Source organism: Engraulis encrasicolus, chromosome 10 (assembly GCF_034702125.1).
Source record: "Engraulis encrasicolus isolate BLACKSEA-1 chromosome 10, IST_EnEncr_1.0, whole genome shotgun sequence".
Taxonomy (NCBI): domain Eukaryota; kingdom Metazoa; phylum Chordata; class Actinopteri; order Clupeiformes; family Engraulidae; genus Engraulis; species Engraulis encrasicolus.
The window spans coordinates 12,693,064-12,717,063 of record NC_085866.1 but is presented as its reverse complement, the minus strand read 5'-3'; the positions used below and the strand labels follow the sequence as shown (position 1 = coordinate 12,717,063).

Here is a 24,000-nt window from a genome sequence, read left to right as displayed (position 1 = left end):
TAGGCTACATGCACTCTTAGTACATGCGCACACTTAAACACTCACATACACACAACAATGCTGCTTTTCTCCATTCTGCACACCCATTTATGCCATTTATGAACACAGTCATAACATTGGGATCGTGACCGAAAGCAAAACAATCCCCCCTCTTTCTGAAAACATATTCATTTCAGGTATTTTCATTACGGGCTGCGAGTCTGGAGCAGCAGCAGTAGCAGCAGATTGGATTGGATTGGATTTTTTTCCCTCCTTCTTTCCTTTACTCTCGTCTGCAGCAGGACTGGAGATGATTTTGCTCTTTACTTTTTTCCCTCCTCGTCCAGTAGTTAAGCCAGTTGGCAAATCCCCACCATTTCCACTCAGTATGATGGAGGAGGACCTCCCCCACTTCTCCTCCACTCCTCCCTCCCTCCCCACAACACAACACCCCCCCCCCCCCCCCTCTCCTCCACCCTCACTAACTCCTTCTTCTTCTCCTGAGTGTTGACATTCCTCCTCTGTCTTGCGTGCCCGTATATTTGTTTAATGTGTCGGCCCGTGACAGGTCGGCCCAGAGGCAGTGCTGCAGCGGGGCCTTGAAGGAGACCAAGTGTTTGGCCGGCGTGACGGCCGCCCGGCGCGGGGACGCATGCGAGCTGGACGATAATGACCACTGCGCGGCCGACTCCTATAAGGTTAGTAATGTGACCTGCTAAACCCAGCCGCCGCACACCCACTGACTGACCGACGTCCCACCCGCCGTCCTGCCCGCCCGCTCGTCCGCCCAGCCTTCATTGCACTCTGCTGCACCGACGTCTTAATCGGCCACAAGTCATTACACCAAGACGAGGCACAAGCACAATAGTTAAGGGGGGGCGGCCGCCCGGCCGCCCAGTCGCCCGGCAGCCCAGTCGCCCCGTCCGCTAATCTAATTAAGGTGATTGAATTTAAACAGAGTCTGGGAGAAAGAAGAGAAAGGCAGAGCGGAGTAGACAGACAGAATGAGAGAGAAATAGAGACATGCTGAAGGAAAGGAAAGGAAGAAAGAAGCATAATAATCTGTACAGGGAGAGCCAAACGAGGGAAAAAGATGGAGAGGGAGAAAATAAGAGTGAGAGAGAGTGAGAGAGAGAGAAAGACAGAGAGAGAGGGAGAGGGAGAGGGAGAGAGAGTAGGAGTGGTAGGGGGAGTAAAAGGGAAGGAGAAACCAGGGGATTAAAAGAGTGATTGCACTCTTTGGGATGAAAAAGAAAATGTGTCTGTGTGTACGTGCATGTGCGTGTGTGGTGTGTGTCTGCGCGTGCACGTGCGTGTGCGCGTGCGTGCGTGTGTGTGTGTGTGCGCGCGTGTGTGCGTGCGTGTGTGTGTGTGTGTACGTGCATGTGCGTGTGTGTTGTGGGCGTCCGCTTGCGTGCGTGCATGTGTGTGTGTGTGTGTGTGTGCGCACGTGCGCGTGGTGTGTGTGAGGGAGAAAAATGAGGCTACTTCATCATGGGCACAACTCTCCCGTGAAAGTCCCCAAGAGTTTAATTTTTAGAGTTGTTGTTTTTCCTCCTAGCTTCCTCTGCCATATCGATGGGAATAAAATGCTTTTTTTGGCCCGAGCTGGTTCGATGATTGTGCATCGACTTCCTGGAATTGTGTACACAACTAGGACTGATGAACAACATGCTTGCAGTAGTGACTTATGCTGGTATCGTTCTGTTCTGTCTGAGGGGGCTAAAGGCCAATCAGAGGAGGCTTTATTATAGGACCATGGCTCTGGCCATACCAGGGCTGGACTGGGGGAGAAATAGGGCCTGGGCACATTTGTCTTAATGGGGCCCCTCATAATTAGCAGTGCAGCACTGACTCACTGGTAGGCCCTGCACCCTCATGGGCCCCTATTTTCAGAAATATTAAAAAATATACGTATATTTACGTATATATACCTTTTTTTTTACATTGCTGAAAATAGGGACCCACAAGGGTGCTGGGCCCACCGGGAAATGTCCGCTATGCCAGACGGTCAGTCCAGTCCTGGGAGCATGGCTCTGGCCCCTCTGTGTGTGGAACAGGCCCCTCATCACTCATCAGGTCACTGCATCCAGAGGGGGTTGCTTCTGTGCACAGCTTCCAACACCCCACCCCCACTACACACTACAAACACGCACACACACACACACACACACACACACACACACACACACACACACACACACACACACACACACACACACACACACACACACACACACACACACACACACACACACACACACACACACTCACACACACGCACACACACACACACGCACACACACACACACACACACACACACACACACACACACACACACACACACACACACACACACATGCACACTCACACACACACACACACACACAAAACACAGCAGCACACACCGTAACCCCCTACTCAGCTTGGGGTCATTAAGTGCGCGGCAGATTTAGGCAGAAGTCAAATGTCGTCTTTCATCACTCTGGCTGGAGTCTGGCGTGGCAGCCCCCCATAACTCAGGCTATAGCTAGTGTTGCACCGATACCGATACCAGTATCGTTGGATCGGTACTAAAATGGTGGTATCGGTATCGGCGAGTACCAAAAAATAGGGCACCGATACCATTTACAGGTGCTCGTATGAAACTTAAACAGCCTTGAAATTAGTTATTTCATAGAGGTATTTAAAGTATCAAAAAGTTTTGCTGGATTCACTTTGTATTAGCCTTTTTCCTGTTTCACAAAGGTAGGCAGCTACCTGACAAAGCCATGCAATGATTTTACATCCAAGTAGTATGCACTACAACCCTTCATATATATACATTTCAAATAGGGTGGTATCGGTATCGGTATGGTATAGGTATCGGTATCGGCCGATACTGTACAGCCAGGTATCGGGTATCGTATCAGGGCCAAAAAAATGGTATCGGTGCAACACTAGCTGTCGGCCCCCACTCTGCTCTCCATCACTTGGGGCAGGGGACTCCCTTTATGCCCCCCATCCCCCCCCACGCCCCCTTGCCATAAACCTCCATTAACTCCATAAACCCCATTAGCTCCATGGACCTGACTGGGCTGGGACCTCTCTCTGGGCTCTCAGGCAACCTGTCATGGGTTACAGCCAGGGGACGATGGTGTCAGCCTTAGAGAGACTTGTGCTGTGCTGTGCTGTGCTGTGTTGCCTCTGGTGTTGAGCCAATGATTATGTGGGCCTCATGGTTTAGACTGCACAGCATTCTGTTCAGGGAACAGAATCTTGGATATTGTGTTATAGTTTTCCTAAAACATGTTTATCACTGTTAGCACTAGGTAACGGGTTGATTTGTAAGCTATATTTTATGCTAATAACATGTTAACGTAAGATAACGTGTTTTGTTAATCAGGTTAAACTCTTACAAAACCTAGGTGAAATTAGGTTAATGCTTTGCTCTGCACTTTAGGATATCTGTTGCAACATCCAACACCAGCAGAAAAAAAACACTCGCAACCGAGGGCAAAGACAATTTGGATGTACATATTGTGTGTAGCACCTGTATATCTCCTGCATAAAATAGCAGTTGACTTCAGGTTAAGAGTCTCCATTATGTAAAAAAACATTAAGTGCTTGACGGGGTTGGGGTTGCTTCAGCGACCCCACACTACTGTAGCTACTATTGTAGAAGGAGGAAAGCTGCGCTTATATGACTCGAGGGTCCACAGTCAATGAACCGTAGAGCTAATAAAACGCTAGCCAGTACAGTTGGGATCAATATAGATGTAGGCAGTGCCCGAGACGTGCACTCCTCCTCAACTATAAAGCTCCGCTATCACTTCACTGTAAAGTTCACTATATTGCCTGCAGGGCCGCTGACAGCTTTTGCTGGGCCCAGGACAAAGTCATCTTGAAGTGCCCCCCAGCCAATACATAGGCCTACAATGTAATGGGAACCCAATTCTGGGCCCCCTTTCTTCCTTGGCCCGGAACAACTTACCCTTGTGCCCTCCCCCCCTGTCGGCGGGCCTGTTGCCTGTCAGTGGTATCGGCTTATTTGCTACATACAGTTCTGCACGCCAAAGTGAGCCCAGTGAACATTTCACATTTGGTCCCAGAGATGTTAAGGGGAAGAAATAAAATACTTTCTATCTATGGTATGCTTTTCCATCTCAGTAGAACCGTATCATTTCTTTGTGTGCATTAATCGGAGCACTCTCTCTCTGTACTGTCTATCACCCCAATGTAATGTCCAAGCAGGGGTGCCGACAGAGGGGGGGGAAGGGGACAGTTGTCCCGGGCCCAAGGAGATAGGGGGCCCAGAATTAGGTCCTCATTATATTGTATGTATTGGGTGGGGGGCCCTTTCAGACGACTTTGTCCTGGGCCCGGCCAAAGCTGTCAGCGGCCCTGTGTCCAAGTGTAAGCTCATAGCCATTGAATACAGAGAAGCCGTGCCTGTTGAGACGCTGTGTGACAAATCAGAAGGCCAGTGTTCCCTGTGCCAAATGACTCGATGGAAATTGGCTGTAAAATATCTGAACGTTTAATCAGAGGCCGGGCTAGGCTGGGCGAGATGGTCGATGGGTGAAAAGAGAAAGCAGGAGCTCTCAGGCTGATGAAACGCAGGGCAAGTCCAGTGGTAATGACAGCTATGGGTATAACATTACCCACCCGTCCCGGGGAAAATGTTGTTTGGAAGGGAAGGCCTCATTTGACTCAGTGAAAACTGTTTATTGTTGTTCACTGCCTCTGTTTATAGCGACATTTGTGTTGCTTTCGCAGATACTCTGGGAAGTGTAATTCAAGGGTGCCGGTTTGTGTGTAGTAGCACAAGTCTGAAGGAGGGAAAAAGAAATCAGGAAATTATATCGATTTCAGCTTTTATTGAAATGTTTTCTTGAAAATTATAGAAGAAGCGCAACACTGCTACAATTACGGTCAAGGTTTGTTTTAATGTGAAAGCTGACGTCTCGGTCAGTCAGACTAAAATCTTGACCGTAATTGTAGCAGTGTTGCGCTTCTTCTATAATTTTCAAGTGATTTCCATTGAGATAGCGGCACCTGCAAACAAAGATTCAAGGTGTGCAGTCCATCTCCTCCATTCTAATTGAAACGTTTTCTAACAGTATTGTGTATACATTGGGTGGTTGTGTGTGTGTGTGTGTGCTGGAATGACACACATGCACGCATGCACATATACACAGTAGACAGCAGACAGGATCCTATGTATCTAGCGCTCTAAATTAACACCAGCCAACTGGCCAAATGGTGGTGAAAATTCAGTTTGGCTTACTAGCTACTTTGACTGGCAGTAAGCGTGTGTTTGGCTAGTAATACTTAACATCAACATCCTAGCCAACCGGGCTAGTGTTATACAGTAGCCTCTATGTGCAGATGGGGCTGCCGGCGGCGGGCCTATTCACTCATTGCTGAAAATAGTCAACTACATCATAACAACATTGCTATGACATTACAGAGAGTCTTAAGTAATAGATTAAGACATAGCCATTACAATCTTGGTGACACAGTAAAGTTATAACATAGGCTCTGCACAAAGGGGTTAATAGTAGAGTAGAGTAGAGTAGAGTAACTTTATTGATCCCCAGGGAAATTCAGGTATCCAGTAGCGTACATGAATACACAAATACACAAATGCCCACATGGACATTTCAAGACACAAATAACACAGGAATAGTCAGGGAGGGGAAAATAAAAATAAATATAGTAAAGATAAAAGAAATGTAAAAAAGGTAATTGTGCAAAAAAACATTCTGTGAGTTGGGTTAGGGGTCTTACACACTAGGGTGGTGTCTCATTCAAATGAATGGCAAAGTAGCACGCTAGCTTTGGCTGTGGGGTTTTTTTGAACAGGACTGGCCGCGCACGCCGATGCTGTCAGTGTGAAAGGCAGAGAAAAACACACCGGCCTAAACTAAGCAGAAAGACAGCGTTCGTCCCGCGACCGTTCCGTTCGGCTTTGGTACTGTATGTTTGACCCCTTAGCCCTGCTAACAGCTGCTGCCACCTCCTCTGTGTCCTGCTCCATTGTAGGAGTGCTGCAGCTGCTGCTCCATGGGTCTCCACTTCCGTAAGGAGGGCCTGCCGTGCGAGGCCCACCAGTACCTGGCCTTCCCCTGCAGTCACGTCTTCCTGACCTGCTGCGAGGGCGACGAGGCGGCCGACTGGAGCACGCTGCGCCAGAAGCCACCGCTGCAGCCCACCACGCCGCCCAAGAGAGGTGAGGAGGACATACACGCACGCACGCACGCACACACACACACACACACACACACACACACACACACACACACACACACACACACACACACACACACACACACACACCACCGATGCAGCCCACCACGCCACCCAAGAGAGGTGAGGAGGACACACGCTCACGCACGCACGCACGCACACACACACACACACACACACACACACACACACACACACACACACACACACACACACACACACACACACACACACCACCATGCCCCTGGAGTAGGCTGCATAACAAAATAGAGGTGAGATGATAGCACAAAGACACACACACACACACACACACACACACACACACACACACACACACACACACACACACACACACACACACACACACACACACACACACACACACACACACACACACACACACACACACACACACACACACACACACACTCACACACAGCATCACATATTAGCTTAGATAGGGGTGATCTGATCCACACAAAGATGTCTTGGATAGATCGTAATCCTTCTCATCACCAAGAAGAGATGCTATGGGTACCCAGACAAACACACATACTCATACGCACGCAAGCATGAACTCACGCACGCACATACACAAAAAATCATGCACACCAAGAAAACTATGCAAACATAAATAAATAAGAGCAGAAATGCTTGTGCATGCCTGCTGTGTACACACACATATACATGCATGCACCCACACTAATGTGCATGCACACATGCACACATACACACACACGCACACAGACATAAACAAAAACGAGTGATGGGACAGAAGAAAGGAACTGAAAATGAAAATGTAAACACACCCTCATGACCACACACAGACCATCCAACAAGGTGGTAGACTCCAGAGTGCATGCACTCATACACTCACACACGTGTGTACACACACACACACACACACACACACGCACACACACACACACTCACACACACACACACACAAACGGGCACACGCATATATACACACACAAACACGCATGCACACATGCAGAAACGTGCACACACATGCACGCACACATACAAACATGCACACACACACACAAACACACACACACACACACACACACAGACACACACACACACACACTTGTCGTGTGCGTCTTTGTAAAAGGAGATGAGAGGTATGCGGTGTATGTTACAAATGCTGTAAAACACAAAGTGTTTCTGGCTGCACACGGTGACACCAAAACACACCCAGGTGATGAAAATGGAGCGCTGGTGAAAAGCCATCCTGTTTGCAGTGCAAATAGACTCGTTTTCGGGTGATCGATGGGGAGTGTGTCAGTACTTGCTCTGCATGCAAGGCCGCCTGTTAAGCCATAGCCAGAGATTTAGCCAAAGTATGCAGAAAAAGAATGTGTATCCGCTCCACTGATGGTGTGGAGGTTTTTTTTGCTTGTGCAGCAGCTGCCATCAACTTATTCCAGTTTTGATAGGAATTGATTGGAAGATTTAATAACAATTGTGAAAGAACACCATTTATTATCATTAGGGTTAGGTTAAGGTTAGGTTTCCAAATGGGGAGACATTTTTCTGTGAGATAGGGAAGGTCGCAGCGGCACTGCGAAAACACATAACAACCCTAACGTACAATATAGACACAGCAACAGACAATAAGCACAAACATTACCAACATGGGTAACACTTTATAATAATGTCTGCTTAGTAAAGACTTAGTAAATACTTCACTAATGATGGACAAATGTTTTTATCATTAACTAAGTTTTATTAAGGCTTTATAAAATATCTACAAATAATATATAGGCCTACAAGATTTTACATACCTTATAACAGAGTATTTTATTCATTTACAAGCAATTTGTAAATGTTTGATAAATATAAGATATTAACATAACATTTCCTAGTCATTTGCAAACATTTTTAACATTTCGTAGTCATTTACAAACATTTGTTAATGTTTTGTTCATCAATAGTTAATTATTTATTAAGTCTTTATAATGCTTTTTTGCATCCATTATTAAAAAGTGTTACCCCAACATGACATTGAAGTAAAAGGGTGTACAGTATGCTGTATATAAACTGACTTGATGATGATAACATACAGTAAGGAGTAATATAAAGCCTCCAGGGGTTGCTGCAGGTGACAACTGCTATGAGTGACGTTGGAGCAGGGGAGTGAAGTTGAATGATTGACAGCTACTTGCCTTGGCACTTGTGGCAGCCGGGCGGCTTGAAACCTCTCTCACCGTAACATGGCGTCATACAAGTACGTAAGATAACATGCCAACTTGTACCATCTATCGCGTTTGTGCGTGACGACTTTGCAAGTTAACGCGTGCTGCACAATGGCCTGTGAGGTTTGGTTTAAGTGTGGTTTTGGTCTGGGCAAAATTTCACAGCAATTTCACCATTTACCTTGCTTGTTTCGCTGTTCTTGGCAAAACTAGAGCCGCAGAAACATAGCTTTACTGACAGGTTAGGATTAGACATTAGTTTTGGTCAGGGCATTTTTGCGTTAAGCAACAAATCCGCTGCAGCCAGCAACAGAAATTCACAGCGGGAAAACTGTGCGAACCTGCTCACGTGACAGACGTGTTTTCCCGCAGCGTTGAGGACCGCGACTTTGCTTGCAAAGGCGTCGCACCTCAACGCGAAATGCACTGGCGTGACATGAATGTGCCTTAACACGATGCCAGTCTGTCCGCCTTGATAATGCGTCTCTTCGGCAGCAGCCAGGGCCAACTGAACTGAACAGACTTCCTGTCAACCCTGACAGAGCTGCACTATGACACGGCTGCATAACATTTACACCCGCTAATGTGTCATCTAAAGTGACACAGACGTTCTCTGTCTTGCATGACTCGGCGTCTGTCACCGTTGAGGCATAAACCGTCAGTGTCAAGGTGCTTTTTAGAAGGCGCTGTCTTGTTTTGAAGTCCCATTCACTGCTTTCAGAAATTTTTTCACCTACACACACACACACACACACACACACACACACACACACACACACACACACACACACACACACACACACACACACACACACACACACACACACACAAAGTTCTTATACGGTTCTGTCAGGGAGAGTGACTGAAGGACATCTGTAGTCACTAAGCATTTCTTTCAGGACTTTGAACAGTTCACACATGGCCTCTCTCCTCTCCGTGTTAGCTTAAGGTTAAACCCTCTCAGTATTAATCCAAGTGGAAACGCGTAATCCCGTCTTTTGTGAGCCCTGAAATCTGGGCCGTGTGTAACCTTGAAAAATCCTCGACCGCATGCTTTCCAAAGTCCTTTTCGCAATTCTTTTTTTTAATATATATAATTAACTGTCAGCCTCGCAGGAGAGCTGTCAAAACTCCTCCTGAAAGACATGAGAGGTCAATGCCTTTGTTTGTTTTTGTACCATACTCTCTGCCTTCTTCCTGCTGTGGGCTTTTGATTGCACTCGCACAGATAGAGACGTGAAGAATCGCTACACAAATACAGGCCCATCCATCAACACGCTTATCTCCCTGCAGAGGCACAAATGACAGGAAATGTTATAATTTGCAGAAAACTATCGGGAAGGGGGTTTGGTGATTTATGTAGATGCCCACCCAATGTCTCCAATCAGGCAGACTGAGTGCCCTTCTCTGCTCAGGGGCCGTTTATACGAGGACGATTGCGAGGGAAAGCGACAAAATATTTTATCAGAAGTCCCTTTTGTTTACATGGCAAACCCTGTCATTGGGGCTTGAAGACGCAAAAATCTGAAGACTCCTTCCAGAGTGGGGAGTTTTGAAGACGACCCGGGTTGTGTCTCCTTCTAAATGGCAAAAAAATGGCAAAACATTTTCACGTTCCAAAGCCAAAACATGTTCAAGTCCCCTTCACATCACTCTTTTCCAGATTTTTGCGTCTTCTGGCCCCGACGACGAGGCTGCTGTGTACATGAAATACACTTCAGATAAAATATTTGACCATTTCCACTTGCAATCGTCCTAGTGTAAAGGGCATCTTAAAATTGAAGACTAGATCCCATGTAACGTGTCCTGTTTTGATCGTCACCATACTGTACAAACTTAGCCTCAGCTCCATTTCTCTTTCTTCCCTCCATCCCTTCATCTCCCTCGTTAGCCGTTGTCTCGTTAGCCTTGTTAGCCATGGTCTAATGATTAGATAGTCCGTCTCGGAATCGGAAAAGGTTGCAAGTTCAAATGATATTCTGTCCGTAGTCCATAGTTCTGTCCATATGACGCTCCTGGAACTGTAACCAGTCGCTGACAGTGTCAACTAACTGTAAAGGCCAACTTCCGATAAAACACAGTTTTACTCACTCCTTTTGAAGATCCGACGGTCACCCCAAGTTAAACTCACTTGCAAGGCTCTCATAGCGGTACGTCACCTCGCCTGGCTGTGTTTCCCGTTGTTTCCCAATTGACATAAATAATGCAGAGAAACGAGCAAATCACGAAAGCCTTTCTGTGTTGCGTCATGTCGAAAGAAGGCGTTGCCCACAAAGGTTTATGTCGACCCATTTTTCTAAAAACATGTTGAGTTATTTTGAAAACAAGCAACGTCTGGTGGCCCGAAACCTAGCTTATCTTAGCTATCAGCTGGTTGCTACTCTCAGGTACACACACAGCACAAAGCCTCATACATACAGCAAGCCCACTCTGGTTGCTCCGTGCCTGCAGCTTGCCTAGGGGTCGCTGTCGAAAGAGCACAGCCCTGAATGGAGTCTGCACGCCTCCGTTGGCACCCCTATAGTGCAGTACCACCCGGGGAAGTGGCGACTCTGTTTCCCATTACATTCTCTCCAAGAACACGAGGACTGAGCCAATCAGAGACACATTTCCACGAGAGCAGGAGGAGTGAGCCAATCAGAGACGCATTTCCACGAGAAACACGGAACACCCTCTCGTTTCTCCACAAGCCACCTTGCTAGCTTGCAAAAATGGCTTGAAACAAAGCAACCAGAACGTTTTTTGAAACAGGACCAACGCGTAACACATTCAATAACAATGGGGAACACAGCAATATTAATGAAATGACGTTTAGAGGTCATCTTTAATGTAATGCAATTTATGTAACCTGTCCCTGGCCAGTGTCCAAAAATCACTACCCCAAGGAGACCTCTGTGTGTTATTACATTACACTGCACTTAGCTGACGCTTTCATTTATTCAAATTTAATTCAGTTATTATTTGTCAGGGTATTGGTTACAGTCCCTGGAGCAATGTAGGGTTAGGTGCCTTGCTCAATGGCACTTCAGCCATGGATGGAGAGGTCAGGGATTCGAACCTGCAACCCCTAGATTGAAAGACCAACTCTCTAACCACTCTGCCACTGCTGGTGTGTTGTGTGAGGGGGATGTTTAAGATGCTCACTGGCTCTCCTATCAGGTCTGTTCTTACAAGACTGTTCTGCTCTGCTCCGTTTTTCTTTTCACCCTCCATCCATCCATCCACCTATCCATGCCATGCCCAGTGTCGGACAGCCCGTACCCCAAGGAGGCCTTCTCCATCGGCGGCCACGAGGACGGGGACGGGGATAACGGTGTGGAGCAGCAGGAGGGGGCGTTGATGGCGGAGGGTCTGCGGGACCTGGACGAGTGTAAGGTGTACGAGGGCCAGCTCTGCCAGCACTCCTGCATCAACACCCAGGGCTCCTATAGGTGCGCCTGCAACCAGGGGTATACGCTGCAGGAGGACGGACGCCACTGTCTGCCAGGTGAGATGCCTATCTCTATCTCTCTCCCTCTCTATCTCCCCCCCCTCTCTCTCTCTATCTCTCTCTGTATCCCACCCTCTCCCTTGTCTATCGTTCCCCTGACTGACCATATCTCTGCCCTATCGCTCTCCCACTCTCTATACTGTTCTCTCTCTCTATCTCTCTCTTGCTCTCTCTCCCTCCCTCTCTCTCTCTCTCTTGCTCTCTCTCTCTCTGTCTCCCACTCTCTCCCTTGTCTATCGCTCCCCTGACCATCTCCCCACCCTATCCCTCTCCCTCCTTCTATAATGCTCTCTCTCTCTCTCTCTCTCTCTCTCTCTCTCTCTCTCTCTCTCTCTCTCTCTCTCTCTTCCTCCCTCCCTCCCTCCCTCCCTAGGGGGGCACTGTTAGGGCAGACGCCAGCAGCTCATCAGACGGAGATTAGTCTTTAATATCAATTGATGATGGATCAGATGCTATTAACGACATAGTTGAGAGTCGGCCACTACACTAGACTGCACTGCACTGCACTGCACTACAATACACTACACTACACTACACTACACTACACTACACTACACTACACTACACTACACACAGTGATTCGCTGTGTGGTCGTAATTTGTACCCTAAAGAAAGATGAGCCCTCTCCTTTGTCTTTGTCTGTGAGGTGTGTGTGTGTGTGTGTGTGTGTGCGTGTGGGTGTGCGTGTACACGTATGTGTGTGTGTATGTGTGTGTGTGTGTGTGTGTGTGTGTGTGTGTGTGTGTGTGTGTGTGTGTGTGTGTGTACGCGTATGTGTCTGTGTGTCTGTGTATGTGTGCGCCCGTGTGTGTGTGTGCGTGCATGCATGTGCGTGCGTGTGTGTGTGTGTCTATGTCTGTGTCTGCAAGTGTCTGCGTGTGTCTGTGTGTGTGTGTGTCTGTGCCTCCTTCTGGGAGTGAATCCATAAGCGTGTGTGAGTGTATGAGCTCGGTGTTCCCTTTCTCCAGATAGATGGCATAGTGATGAAAAGCAGTCCTGTCCCGCTCCTCTCAGCGGACCCCATTTGTCTGCGCTTGAAGGCGTATAAAGTTTCCGTCTTCAGATGCGCTCCCTTCCGCCTTGCTTCCCTCTGATCCCCTCCCCTGATTGGCTGGCTGTCTGTCTGGCCCAAACCAAACCAGGGCCACAGAACCACTTCCTGGGCCTGCATATATATGCCTTGATTATCAGATCACTTTTGACACGTGGCATTGGAGCATTAAGTCTGGGAAGGCGCCCAGACTTAGCCAAGGGCTGCTGCCTCTCTTACCCTCAACCAGACTCAAACAAAAGGATCTGATGGAGACGGCCCAGTTCTATATTTAACTTCTATTTCAATTCAGTATAAATGAGTTTTGTCTGCCTCAGCTCAATTCAACTCAACTCAGCTGTTTAAATCTGTTGAGTGGAATTGAACTTGGCTTCATCCACTGTATTTTGGTGTCATGCATTTTTCACATGCTCAGGTCCTTTAGAGTAAGGATACCAGTGGCAGCAGCAAGGCAGGTAACACAACTTTCACTGTTTAAATAAAGCAGTTTTTATTGGCTGGTTCTCAGAACTTAATTAATTAAATTCAATACAGGTCAAATCCATTGAACTTAAGTTGTTTGCTTCCAAAGATTCCTATCCAGAACAGCTCATATCAGAGATGATGTGTATCAACACCATTTACATTTGGCCTTAAAATCACTTCAGATTTTAGGAAGGCTAAAGCAAAATCACACATTGTGCCTTAAAACACGAAGCGTAACATGGTGGCAGAGTGCAGTTCAATCGAGGCGAGGGCATGGGAACTATCCTCAGCAAAAGGCCCAGAGTAGGCCTTGTTAAAATAGGCTTATTCTGTTTGCCCTTGGATTAAATTATCAGGAATGAATAATAATAGATCCTGAAGAACAATGGCGACCTTATTCCGGAAATCACTAGAACAAGTCCCACTGCCCCGAAGCAGCTTGGCTCCCGTTTTGTCATTGACTAAATTGCTGTGCACCTACCCAGTACCTTGTTTTGTAACACACACAGGGCTGTGATGACAGCTTGGTTTATGGACATAATAGATGTGATAATGAGGGGGTCCTTGGAAGAGTTGGCCCAAAAGAGTTTGAGAACCCCTGCTCTAAAGGATAAGTAACAATGGAAAAAAAAGTCTGACAATCCAACAGTATGTCTGTCTTTTTGCGGGCATAGTCCACTGAAAACACATGTAAGGCAAGGCAAGGCAATTTTATTTATACAGCGCATTTCATACATGAATGCAATTCAATGTGCTGTACAGTAAAGTAAGATACAAATTGTATGCTAACATGCCCAACTACAGGAACATAATTCCTTACCCACATACACCTCTGCCTTACACACCTATAGACACGTGTGCAATGAGAGAGCGGTTTGCGTGTATCGCGGCCATAGGAAAAGGGGAGCGTCCTGAGACAGACAGGCCAGAACATGAAGTGGCCTCCAGAGCAGCCGTCGTTTTACACTAAATTACAGTGAAGCCAGCATCTCATAATAGGTCACCATGGGAAGAAAAAAGCACAGAAGGAGGACATGTGTTTCAGTCGGTAGCCTGCCCTCCCTCTCTCTTCTCTCTTCTCTCTCTCTCTCTCTTCTCTCTTCTCTCTCTCTCTCTCTCTCTCTCTCTCTCTCTCTCTCTCTCTCTCTCACGCACACACACACCACCTTCCCCCAGAAACCATTTCTCAGACAAACACCCACACTCACTGCAATGCTGCTGCTGGCCTTTCATTTAGTTTTGCCTCCTTCATATCTGCTAATTAAATCAAACAGGTGATGCTGTGAGCCATAGCTTTATCCCTGCCTCGCCTGCCCCGGATGAGGATGAGGAGAGCTGAAAGAGCTTAAAGCTAGTAATTACAGACACTACTCTCTCTCCCCTCTCCTCCCTACACAACACCAACTGTCTGATAAGGAGTGCAATACTCAGAAACACGACCGGGAGCTCTATCCTGGTTTGTACGAATGAAAGAGAACAGATTTCTACCACAGTGCTACAGTCTCTTCGATGTGGTTATGTCTTCTGCAGTCGTACTACTAAAAAGCACCAGATTGAAGCACCAGATTGTGCGGTCGGTCAACGGGTATTGATGTGTGGAAGGCCCCATCATACCTGAGTTTTTCTTTTACTTCAGACATGTTAAAGTTTTATCTTTTACCTGACATGTTTCGATGGTATGACTTCTGTCTTCATCAGAGGGTCAGTGGGATGTTGATGTGTTTTAAAGCGCGTCACACATCAACATTACAGAACTTTACAAGAGGACAGGCAGCTCACATATGTATCATGAAATCCAATAATGTTGACTAAGATGGTTCGGCCATGTATCCAGAATGCCCAATGAAAGAACACCAAAAGTCGCCTTGAGATGATCCCCGATCCGGAAAAGAAAGAGGGGAAGACCAAAGAACACCTGGCGAAGGACCGTGATGACAGAGCTAAAGGCAATGGGATGGATGAAGCACAGGCCAAAGCACGAGACAGGGTTTTACATGTCTGAAGTAAAAGAATAGCTCAAGTGTGATTTAAACAGTTAGACATAATGAACGTTATACATACAGTAGGCCTATACGGAAGGCCCCATGTTCATGGTGCTCTCTCCTGCTTGCTTCCACAGATGCGGAGGCAGAGGATGAGAACCGAGTGAGGGAGCACGAGACTCCTGCTGCCGTGGAGACGACCACAGCACCACCTCCTGCTCCGCCCACCACCACCACCTCCCCCACCACCACCACCACCACCACCACCATGACCCATCATAACCCCTGCGCAGGTGACAATGCCATGCTAACACAGATATCCTTATTTTGTGGCACAGTGCGCTAAGACATCATACCATATTATGCGGGTGACCCGGGTTTGTTGAAAGAACCTTACTATCATAGTACTACACAGCATTAGGCAGTCTTTACTAATAGTGTTTAGTAATGCATTTCTAAATTGGCATGCTGGTAATAGCAAATGCATTACAGGGTCCGTGTCATAATACAATATAATTTTAGACACATTTGTGTGCTATTTATGCAAACAACTATTTATGCATAATAAGGACTGCGTAAAGTATTTTCATTTTAAAGACTTAACAAGTGTTTAAATGATGGAGTGCTTCAAAGCTTTTAGACCTCTTGACTATGAAAAGGTCAAAGACGATTTACATAAGGCATTCGATGGAATTAATCAACGCTGACATAGCCAAATAACTTCGGAGCGGAGAGGAGTTATGCTCCGCCAAGTTGATTAATTCTGTCTAATGCACACCTTGACAGCTGTTATATAGCCTACTGACATACCTCACCAGCCAATCAGAATACAATTCTGTTTGACTGACCATGTCACTTAAAGTTGGAAAGACTATATATACAGTACTATGTGACTACTTTTTATAATGCCTTGCATATAATGCAGAAATGATTGTCAAGTCAAGTCAAGTTGGTTTTATTGTCAATTTCTTTACATATAAAGTGCAGACTGGGCAACAACAGACATACAGAGAACATGTATTAAGAAGAGGTATTGTTGTATGTAAATTGCTGTAAATACTTGGGCCTATACCAGTTATTATGAAGGTTTATGAATAACCCTTTATGAGCATAGAATTGTGCTTCACAAAGCATGGAAAACATGACCTGACAAGTCTTGAGTACAGTAAACATTAGCCATACTTGAAAGCTATGGGTCGTTTCTGACTTAAGTCATCATGATTTATATCTGTTTTGGAGGAATCTAGTGTTTTGTGCGGCGGCCTGTAAAAGATTGTTGCAGGGGTGGAAAACGCAAGTGCAGATCATAAAGTTCAAGGGCGTTAGCAGGAAAAGGGAAATAGCAAAACATGGCTTTTTCAAATCGCAAGCCTTTTATCACATGCACTTACGGGCCAACAATGAGATTACTTTTTTGTTCTTTTGTTCCAACTAATCTCTATGAGAACTTTGTTGCCATTTCAGGAAACGGCCCCTGCGATCAGCGCTGCACCCCAGTGGCAGGGAGGCCACAGTGCTCCTGTTTCCCAGGATTCACTCTGGGAATGGACGGCCACTCGTGCCACGGTAATGTGTTTCATAGACGAAGTACCGAACACTTTGCACCCAGCTGTGTGGAGCATTGCATAACGACGTTAGAGGCATAATGACAACATTATGCGCCATCAACAAGAGCTATGTTAACGTAATAAAGCCCCACTAATCTGTTCATAAACAGATACATAGTCATGGGCATCCCTAATTGATCACACAAACAGTTACATTTGTACACACAGAGTGACACAGACACAAACATAGCCGGCACAAATGTATGCAAGGTCAAACACAGCTGGCCAGAGTTACACAATCCATCAAGTACACATCAACACATTAAGCACACACACACACACACACACACACACACACACACACACACACACACACACATACACACAACACACACACACACACACACACACACACACACACACACACACACACACACACACACACACACACACACACACACACACACACTTCACACAATCGCACAAACATCCTACGCACAGAATCATGTAAACAGACACACGTGGCTTCCAAGGACATGATAATGTTTTCTCTGTGCTGCGGTCGTCACTGTGACTGCCGAGGATGGATGGAATGCGGTGCTTTGGGTCTAGCTGGGTTTGAAATGCCGTGCAACATTCTCTCCCCGTCTGGTGCCTCACCCACTTGAATACCTGAGTAGCCAGCCGGGGCCAGGGCGGCCACCACCCCGTTAATCCCCCCCTAGTGTCTATCAACAGCCTGATTAGGCAGCACGTCCTCCTCAGGTTTATTTACCCTGCAGGCTCATGTCGTACGGACATTATTAAAAAATGGCAGCGACAGACACCGGGGTCTTACTAGAAAGACAGAGCCAAGATTTCAGAGTAGCATCTGCAGCAATCTCAGTAGTGCTTTGCCAGTGCAATTACTGTACATGCAAACATGGCAATCTGATTGCCGTTCTATTACAGTATTTGAATGAAGACGGAGCCAAATCGGCTGTCTGAGTACACTCAGATGCAAAAAAACCCGAATCTGATTGCATTTTCATTAATTTACTTACTCTGGTTATCATGTTTTCATTTACTGCTACTAAATGTACAGTATATGACATTTGAAATGAGACTGTAATGAGGAATCAGAATCTGAATCTTTTTTTATCAGACTAAATATCAGAGTAATCTGAGTCTAATCCTTTTGACTCTGTAATTGTACCAGAGATCCTAGGAGTTATTATTATCCTGTCTCTCTGAAGCCAGGCTCAAACTACACGACTATCAGCCCGGTTCTCGACTGAAAAGCGAGCGATTGTCGGGAAAGATTTCCTCGTCGTGTGCAACGTTCTAAGATAGAACTTTGGCAGCTGAAAGAGTCGCCGATCGCAAATCGTAGAAATCAAACAGTGTTTGATATTTTGTGACTGGAAATAGAACGTCGGGCATTTTCTCTGTGGTTGCAAGCAGGGATAAGATTGACATTTCTCTTCTAGTGTGCGGTGCAGCCCGACGTCAAAATCGGACACACAATCGGGAGTCGTGTAGTTTGAGCCTGGCTTGACTGTACTATCTGATTGAGATGTTAACTTGCTGAGAGTTCTGAGTTGGAATGGGATTAAAGTTCTAGAACTAGTGAGACATTGTGAAGTCAGTGGTTTGCTGACAGGTTGTGTGGTGGTGTTTGAGGGCTTATGCGGTGGCTTGTTCCCAATCCCTTCCACCCAGAGCAGAGAGGGCAGCCAGTAAAGCTGCCGAGCTTTGCCTCTCAATCTCAGAATCTCAGAGGGAACCATGCACAGCCTATTGCCAATGTGAATGTTTCTTTTTTCTTTCTCTCTCTCTCTCATCTTGCTTTCTTTTTTTGTGGTCCCTATCACCCTTTCTCTCTGTGTTTTCTGTATTGCGTCCTCATTTCCTCCCACTTTCCTGTCTTTCATTTTCTGTTCTGTCTCCTTTGCTCTCTCCATATTTTTATTTCTCTTACATACATATTTTATTCCCATCTTCCCCCCCCCCCCTCTCTCTCTCTCTCTCTCTCTCTCTCTCTCTGTCTTTCTCTCTCCCCTGGTGCAGACGTAAATGAGTGTGCGCTGATGACCCATAACTGCCAGCTGAATGAGCGGTGCATGAACACGGCCGGCCATTATTACTGCGAGAGGTTGATTGTCTGCCCGGCAGGCTACCGCGAGAATAACAATATGTGCGAAGGTACAGAACCTGTGTGAAACAAACAGCACACTCATATCCACCATTTATTTCAGTGATACTAATCATTAATTCATGCTGTAGTGGCATAATTAAGAATGTTACTAGGAGTCTGAAGAGTTCTCTGAGCTCATTGAGACTCTGCTGAATGAGAATGGTAAGTCATGAGCTACAGTGTCAACTGCAATCTGCCCTGTCAGAAACTGCAATGTTTTCCTTTTTTGTGGTCTTTTTTACTTAATTTTTGATAGGACAGTGAAGGTGGTGACAGGAAATGAGTGGGGAGAGAGAGACAGGGAAGTGGCCGGCAAAGGACCCGGGCCAGGAATCGAACCCGGGTCAGCCGCATGGTAGACGAGTGCCCTACCGTTTGGCCATGGCTGGGACAACGGCAATGTTTTCATTGTGCTCATGTGACGGTTCTCACAGTGACAGACAGACAGATCAGTTGTTTTCATTGGTGTCATGACACTTGTAGGTTGGGGGTGTAGTGTTGTGCGGTATGGATTTACAGTAGTTCTGTGTACGTAGTTGATATAATGTTCTAATCTATTTTATGTGAAGATTCATAAACATATCAGCACTTCTGAATTTCAAACTATCTGCCAGTATTAGGTAGGCTACTAACTTAGACATTATGGTTGCATCTGGTATTTTACATTACTTACAATGTGAAACTGTCGTGAAACAAAACCTGACCCAGCCCATGATGCAAAGAAAGTACAGTATGTTTTCAAGATTGAGACACTGACAGGCCTGAAAGAGATGAAGACCACCACTAGACAGCTAGACCTTAAAAAAACATGAACAACCCAAAAAGAACACGTCCCAAAACACATGTTGGAAAACTAAGCTCCATGGGAATGTTGCACCGCAAATCTGGGAAATGGATGGATGTTAGTGTGGGTGGGAAGCACAGATGAGATACATTTCTCATCATTTCCATGTCCTACGCTTTGGCACGGCCTTGCCTGCCTAGGCAGCGGCCCACAAACAAATTCATTGTTCTGGGTTTGTGTTTTGGAGCCGACAACAGAGTGTTTACCCCTTCAGGAGACCAGCCTGGTGGTGTGTGTGGGTGTGTGTGTGTGTGTGTGTGTGTGTGTGTGTGTGTGTGTGTGTGTGTGTGTGTGTGTGTGTGTGTGTGTGTGTGTGTGTGTGTGTGGTGTGTGTGTGTGTGGGCTAAGCTTAAAGGTCTGCCGGGAGCTTTCTGGCTCTCACACCCATCCAGGCTCAGCCAACGTTTGACCACAGCAGTACTGCAGCCGTGATGTTGTATGTGTGTGTGTGTGTGTGTGTGTGTGTGTGTGTGTGTGTGTGTGTGTGTGTGTGTGCGTGTGCGTGCGTGCGTGCGTGCGTGCGTGCGTGCGTGCGTGCGTGCGTGCGTGCGTGCGTGCGTGCGTGTCCTCCTCACCTCTGTGTGTGTGTGTGTGTGTGTGTGTGTGTGTGTGTGTGTGTGTGTGTGTGTGTGTGTGTGTGTATGTGTGTGTGTGCATGCGTGTGTGCATGCGTTTGTGCATGCGTGTGTGCATGCAAGGCTTCATGCATACGTATATGTGCATGTGTGTGTGTGTGTGAATGTGTCCATGCTCTGATACGTGTTCACATGCATGCACATGTGGACATGTGTATTCACTACAGGTATGCATGAGCACATTCAGTGTCTTTATACATATTTGTGTTTTCATGGATAGTTTCTGTTTCTGTCCATCAGCACCTGTATACTGCTGATGTGCATGTGACCATACGTGTAGAGTAGAGTGGAGTAGAGTAACTTTATTAATCCCAGGGGGGGGGGGGGATTAAGTGTATCTGCGTGTATCTGTGCTTGTGTCTGTGTATGTGTGTATGTGTGTGTTCTTCTGAGCATCTGTGTCTGTGTGTGTGTGTGTGTGTGCACTGCACACATGCATGAGTACTTGTAAGCGGTATGTATGTGTGTGTCTGTGTGTGTGTGTGCAATGCCTGAGTACTTGTGAGCATGTGAGTGTGTGAGTGTATCTGTGCCTGTGTGTGTGTGTGTGTGTGTGTGTGTGTGTGTGTGTGTGTGTGTGTGTGTGTGTGTGTGTGTGTGTGTGTGTGTGTGTGTGTGTGTGTGTGTGTGTGTGTGTGTGTGTGTGTGTGTGTGTGTGTGTGTGTGTGTGTGTGTGTGTGTGTGTGTGTGTGTGTGTGTGTTCTTCTGAGCATCTGTGTCTGCGTGTGTGTCTGCCTGTCTGTCTGTTTGCGCACACATGCATGAGTACTTGTGAGCGGTATGTGTGTGTGTGTGTATGTGTGTGTGTGTGCATGTCTAAGTACTTGTGAGCATGTGTGTGTGTGCGTGTGTTGTGTTGTTGTTGTTGTTGTTGTTGTTGTTGTTTCCTCCCGCCCCGTGAGCTGTCAGGATTGGCTGCGGCTCATCAGCAGTAAGTGCCAGGCTGTTGTCAGCAGTGCTGAGACACTTAATGACTTTCTGTAGTTTAAGCGCTGCAGTCCCCCAGGGTCCCCTAGACCATTGCTATGCTGTAGCTGTTAGTACTGCTGCTGCTGCTGCTGCCAGATGTGTCTGATCAAATCCCGCCTAAAAAGGTTCTTAAAAAAACGCCAAAATGCGCTTAAGTCGTCCAAAACGTCCAATTTCAACAAATTGCATTGATTTCTATGGGCACAAAACTGCAGAATAAAACGCCAAATGGCCAATTTTTCCCGTTTTTACACGCAGACGGATATCCCAAGCAGCCCAATTGGGCGAGTAACTGCCCAATCTGGCAACACTGGCTGCTGCTGCTGCTGCTGCTGCTGCTATTGCTGTTAGCGCTATTGCTGCTGTTGCGGTGGCTGTTGCTGGACCCAGGACAAAATCATTTGAAGTGCCCCCTACCCCATACATGTAATGTAATGGGGACCCAGTTCTGGGCCCCTTACTATCTCCCTGGGCCCGGGACAACATGCCCCTTTGTCCCCCCATGTCAGTGGGCCTGGCTGCAGCTTAGCCTGAGCCGTGGACAACCAACACAAATCTCATTCTTTAGAGTCTTGGAAAGGATGTCAACAGAGCTGCTCACTACTCCTGTGACTGACAGGCAGCAAAGTAGCCGTGCAGATAGAAAGGAGTGTGTGAAGTGTTGTGGGAGTGTGTGTGTGTGTGTGTCTGTGTATGTGTGTGCGTGTGTGTGTACAGTCATGTATATGAGTGTTAGGTGTATAGGTGTTCTGAATAAATTGATTTTGATAGCAAGACCTGATTTAAGTCCACAGTCAGCAGATAAAATATTTTAATAAAATAATAAATCTATCAAAGCGAGCAGAAATAGCTTTTTTTGACCTCCTGAAGCTTTAACGCCTTTGAGGGACCGTATAAGAGATTTATCAGCCAAAAGAAAGCCACACTCCTTGGTTGGGTAATATGGAGAGAGGGTGCATACTAGAAGAGGGACTCCTGCAGTATATCTGAGGAGTTGTGGTACTATTAGCCCTTCCCAGCTTGGACCACAGTGCCACCAAGTGGCGACAGTGCGTAATACACCTTACACATTCCATCCGCTACACAGCAACATCAACCTAGAATCCTAGAGTCATTAGGTTCACTTTAAGCTAAAGATGTTCCATGTTCAGATAGTAAAAACCCTGCCACAAATATGATCCAACCAGCTCTGAATCAGCTAATTTTAATGAGTAGTCAAGACAAAAAGTTATTTTCAGTGGAGTCACCTGTTCGAAGAAAAACTGTGGCAGGGATTTTTATTTATTTATTTCTGAATTGAGGGTCTCATGGCTACCACCAGGATATGGCTGTCCTGGTAAAACAAACAAAATGCGTAAAATGAAATCAAATAAATGGCTTTGATGAAAATGCTGTAATCAACTGGACATCTGACGAAGTCCAGGTCCAATATTGATTACAACCATGTGGCTGACCAGGGTTTGATTCCCGGCCCAGGTCCTTTGCCGGCCCTTCCCCCACTCTCTCTCCCCACTCGCTTCCTGTCACCACCCTCACTGTCCTATTATAAATAAAGTAAAAAAGACCACAAAAAAAGAACGAGACTCTTCTCAGCAGACACACACCGAGTTACGTTGTTTTGCCTTCCAGATGTGGATGAGTGTGCGCTAAGGACGGATACCTGCCGGATGGGCTTGGAGTGCCGCAACACGCCGGGGTCCTTCACCTGCCACGCGGCAGCCACCAGGTGCACAGCAGGCTTCACTCAGGACATCAACGGACATTGTACTGGTGAGGACTCACTCAGGATAGTGTGTGTGTGTGTGTGTGTGTGTGTGTGTGTGTGTGTGTGTGTGTGTGTGTGTGTGTGTGTGTGTGTGTGTGTGTGTGTGTGTGTGTGTGTGTGTGTGTGTTTGTGTGTGTGTGTGTGTGTGTGTGTGTGTGTGTGTGTGTGTGTGTGTGTGTGTGTGTGTGTGTGTGTGTGTGTGTGTGTGTGCGCGCGTGTGTGCGTGTGTCTTTTGGTCCTTGGTCCTCAGAGGCTTCCAAAACCTTGATCCACCTCAGCAAAAATATTATTCTTGCTCTTAGTAGATTGAGTTTTCGGCCTGGTTTTTGTGGCCTAACTCTATGTTTGCCTCCATTTGGGGTTGCAGTGTCCAGCTCCCTTTCTCTCTGTCCAGTGCCATCTGTTGCATAGATGGGTATCAAGGTGAAGTCCTGTGCTCTCTCCCCCACCACCAGTCTTTCGTCAAAGATTCCAGACTGTTTGTTTCCTCCTCTGATGCCGGGCACACATGCAGGAGGAAGGAGACTAAATTCACTGTTCCATTCTGACAGCTCAATGGTCATCGGGTCATCGCAACAAATCAAATAGAATTAGTTGATTTGATTGGCCACCACAAGTGAAATTCGCTCCTCATTTACATAATATTAAACTTGACGGAATATTT

At 46.6% G+C, this 24,000-nt stretch overlaps 1 protein-coding gene across 2 annotated transcripts in view; it reads left to right on the top strand.

Annotated features, from left to right (window-relative positions):
- LOC134456627 (fibulin-2-like) overlaps nucleotides 1–24,000 on the top strand; it is a 60,386-nt gene that overhangs the window by 22,615 nt on the left and 13,771 nt on the right. The window contains exons 4-10 of one of the 2 annotated variants that reach the window (XM_063208045.1): nucleotides 548–677; nucleotides 6,008–6,194; nucleotides 11,657–11,899; nucleotides 15,538–15,693; nucleotides 16,865–16,966; nucleotides 18,997–19,131; nucleotides 23,201–23,341. In XM_063208045.1, the coding sequence (XP_063064115.1) occupies nucleotides 548–677; nucleotides 6,008–6,194; nucleotides 11,657–11,899; nucleotides 15,538–15,693; nucleotides 16,865–16,966; nucleotides 18,997–19,131; nucleotides 23,201–23,341 (1,094 nt within the window). The remainder of the gene's footprint in view (nucleotides 1–547; nucleotides 678–6,007; nucleotides 6,195–11,656; nucleotides 11,900–15,537; nucleotides 15,694–16,864; nucleotides 16,967–18,996; nucleotides 19,132–23,200; nucleotides 23,342–24,000) is intronic. The other variant, XM_063208047.1, reaches the window with a different exon arrangement.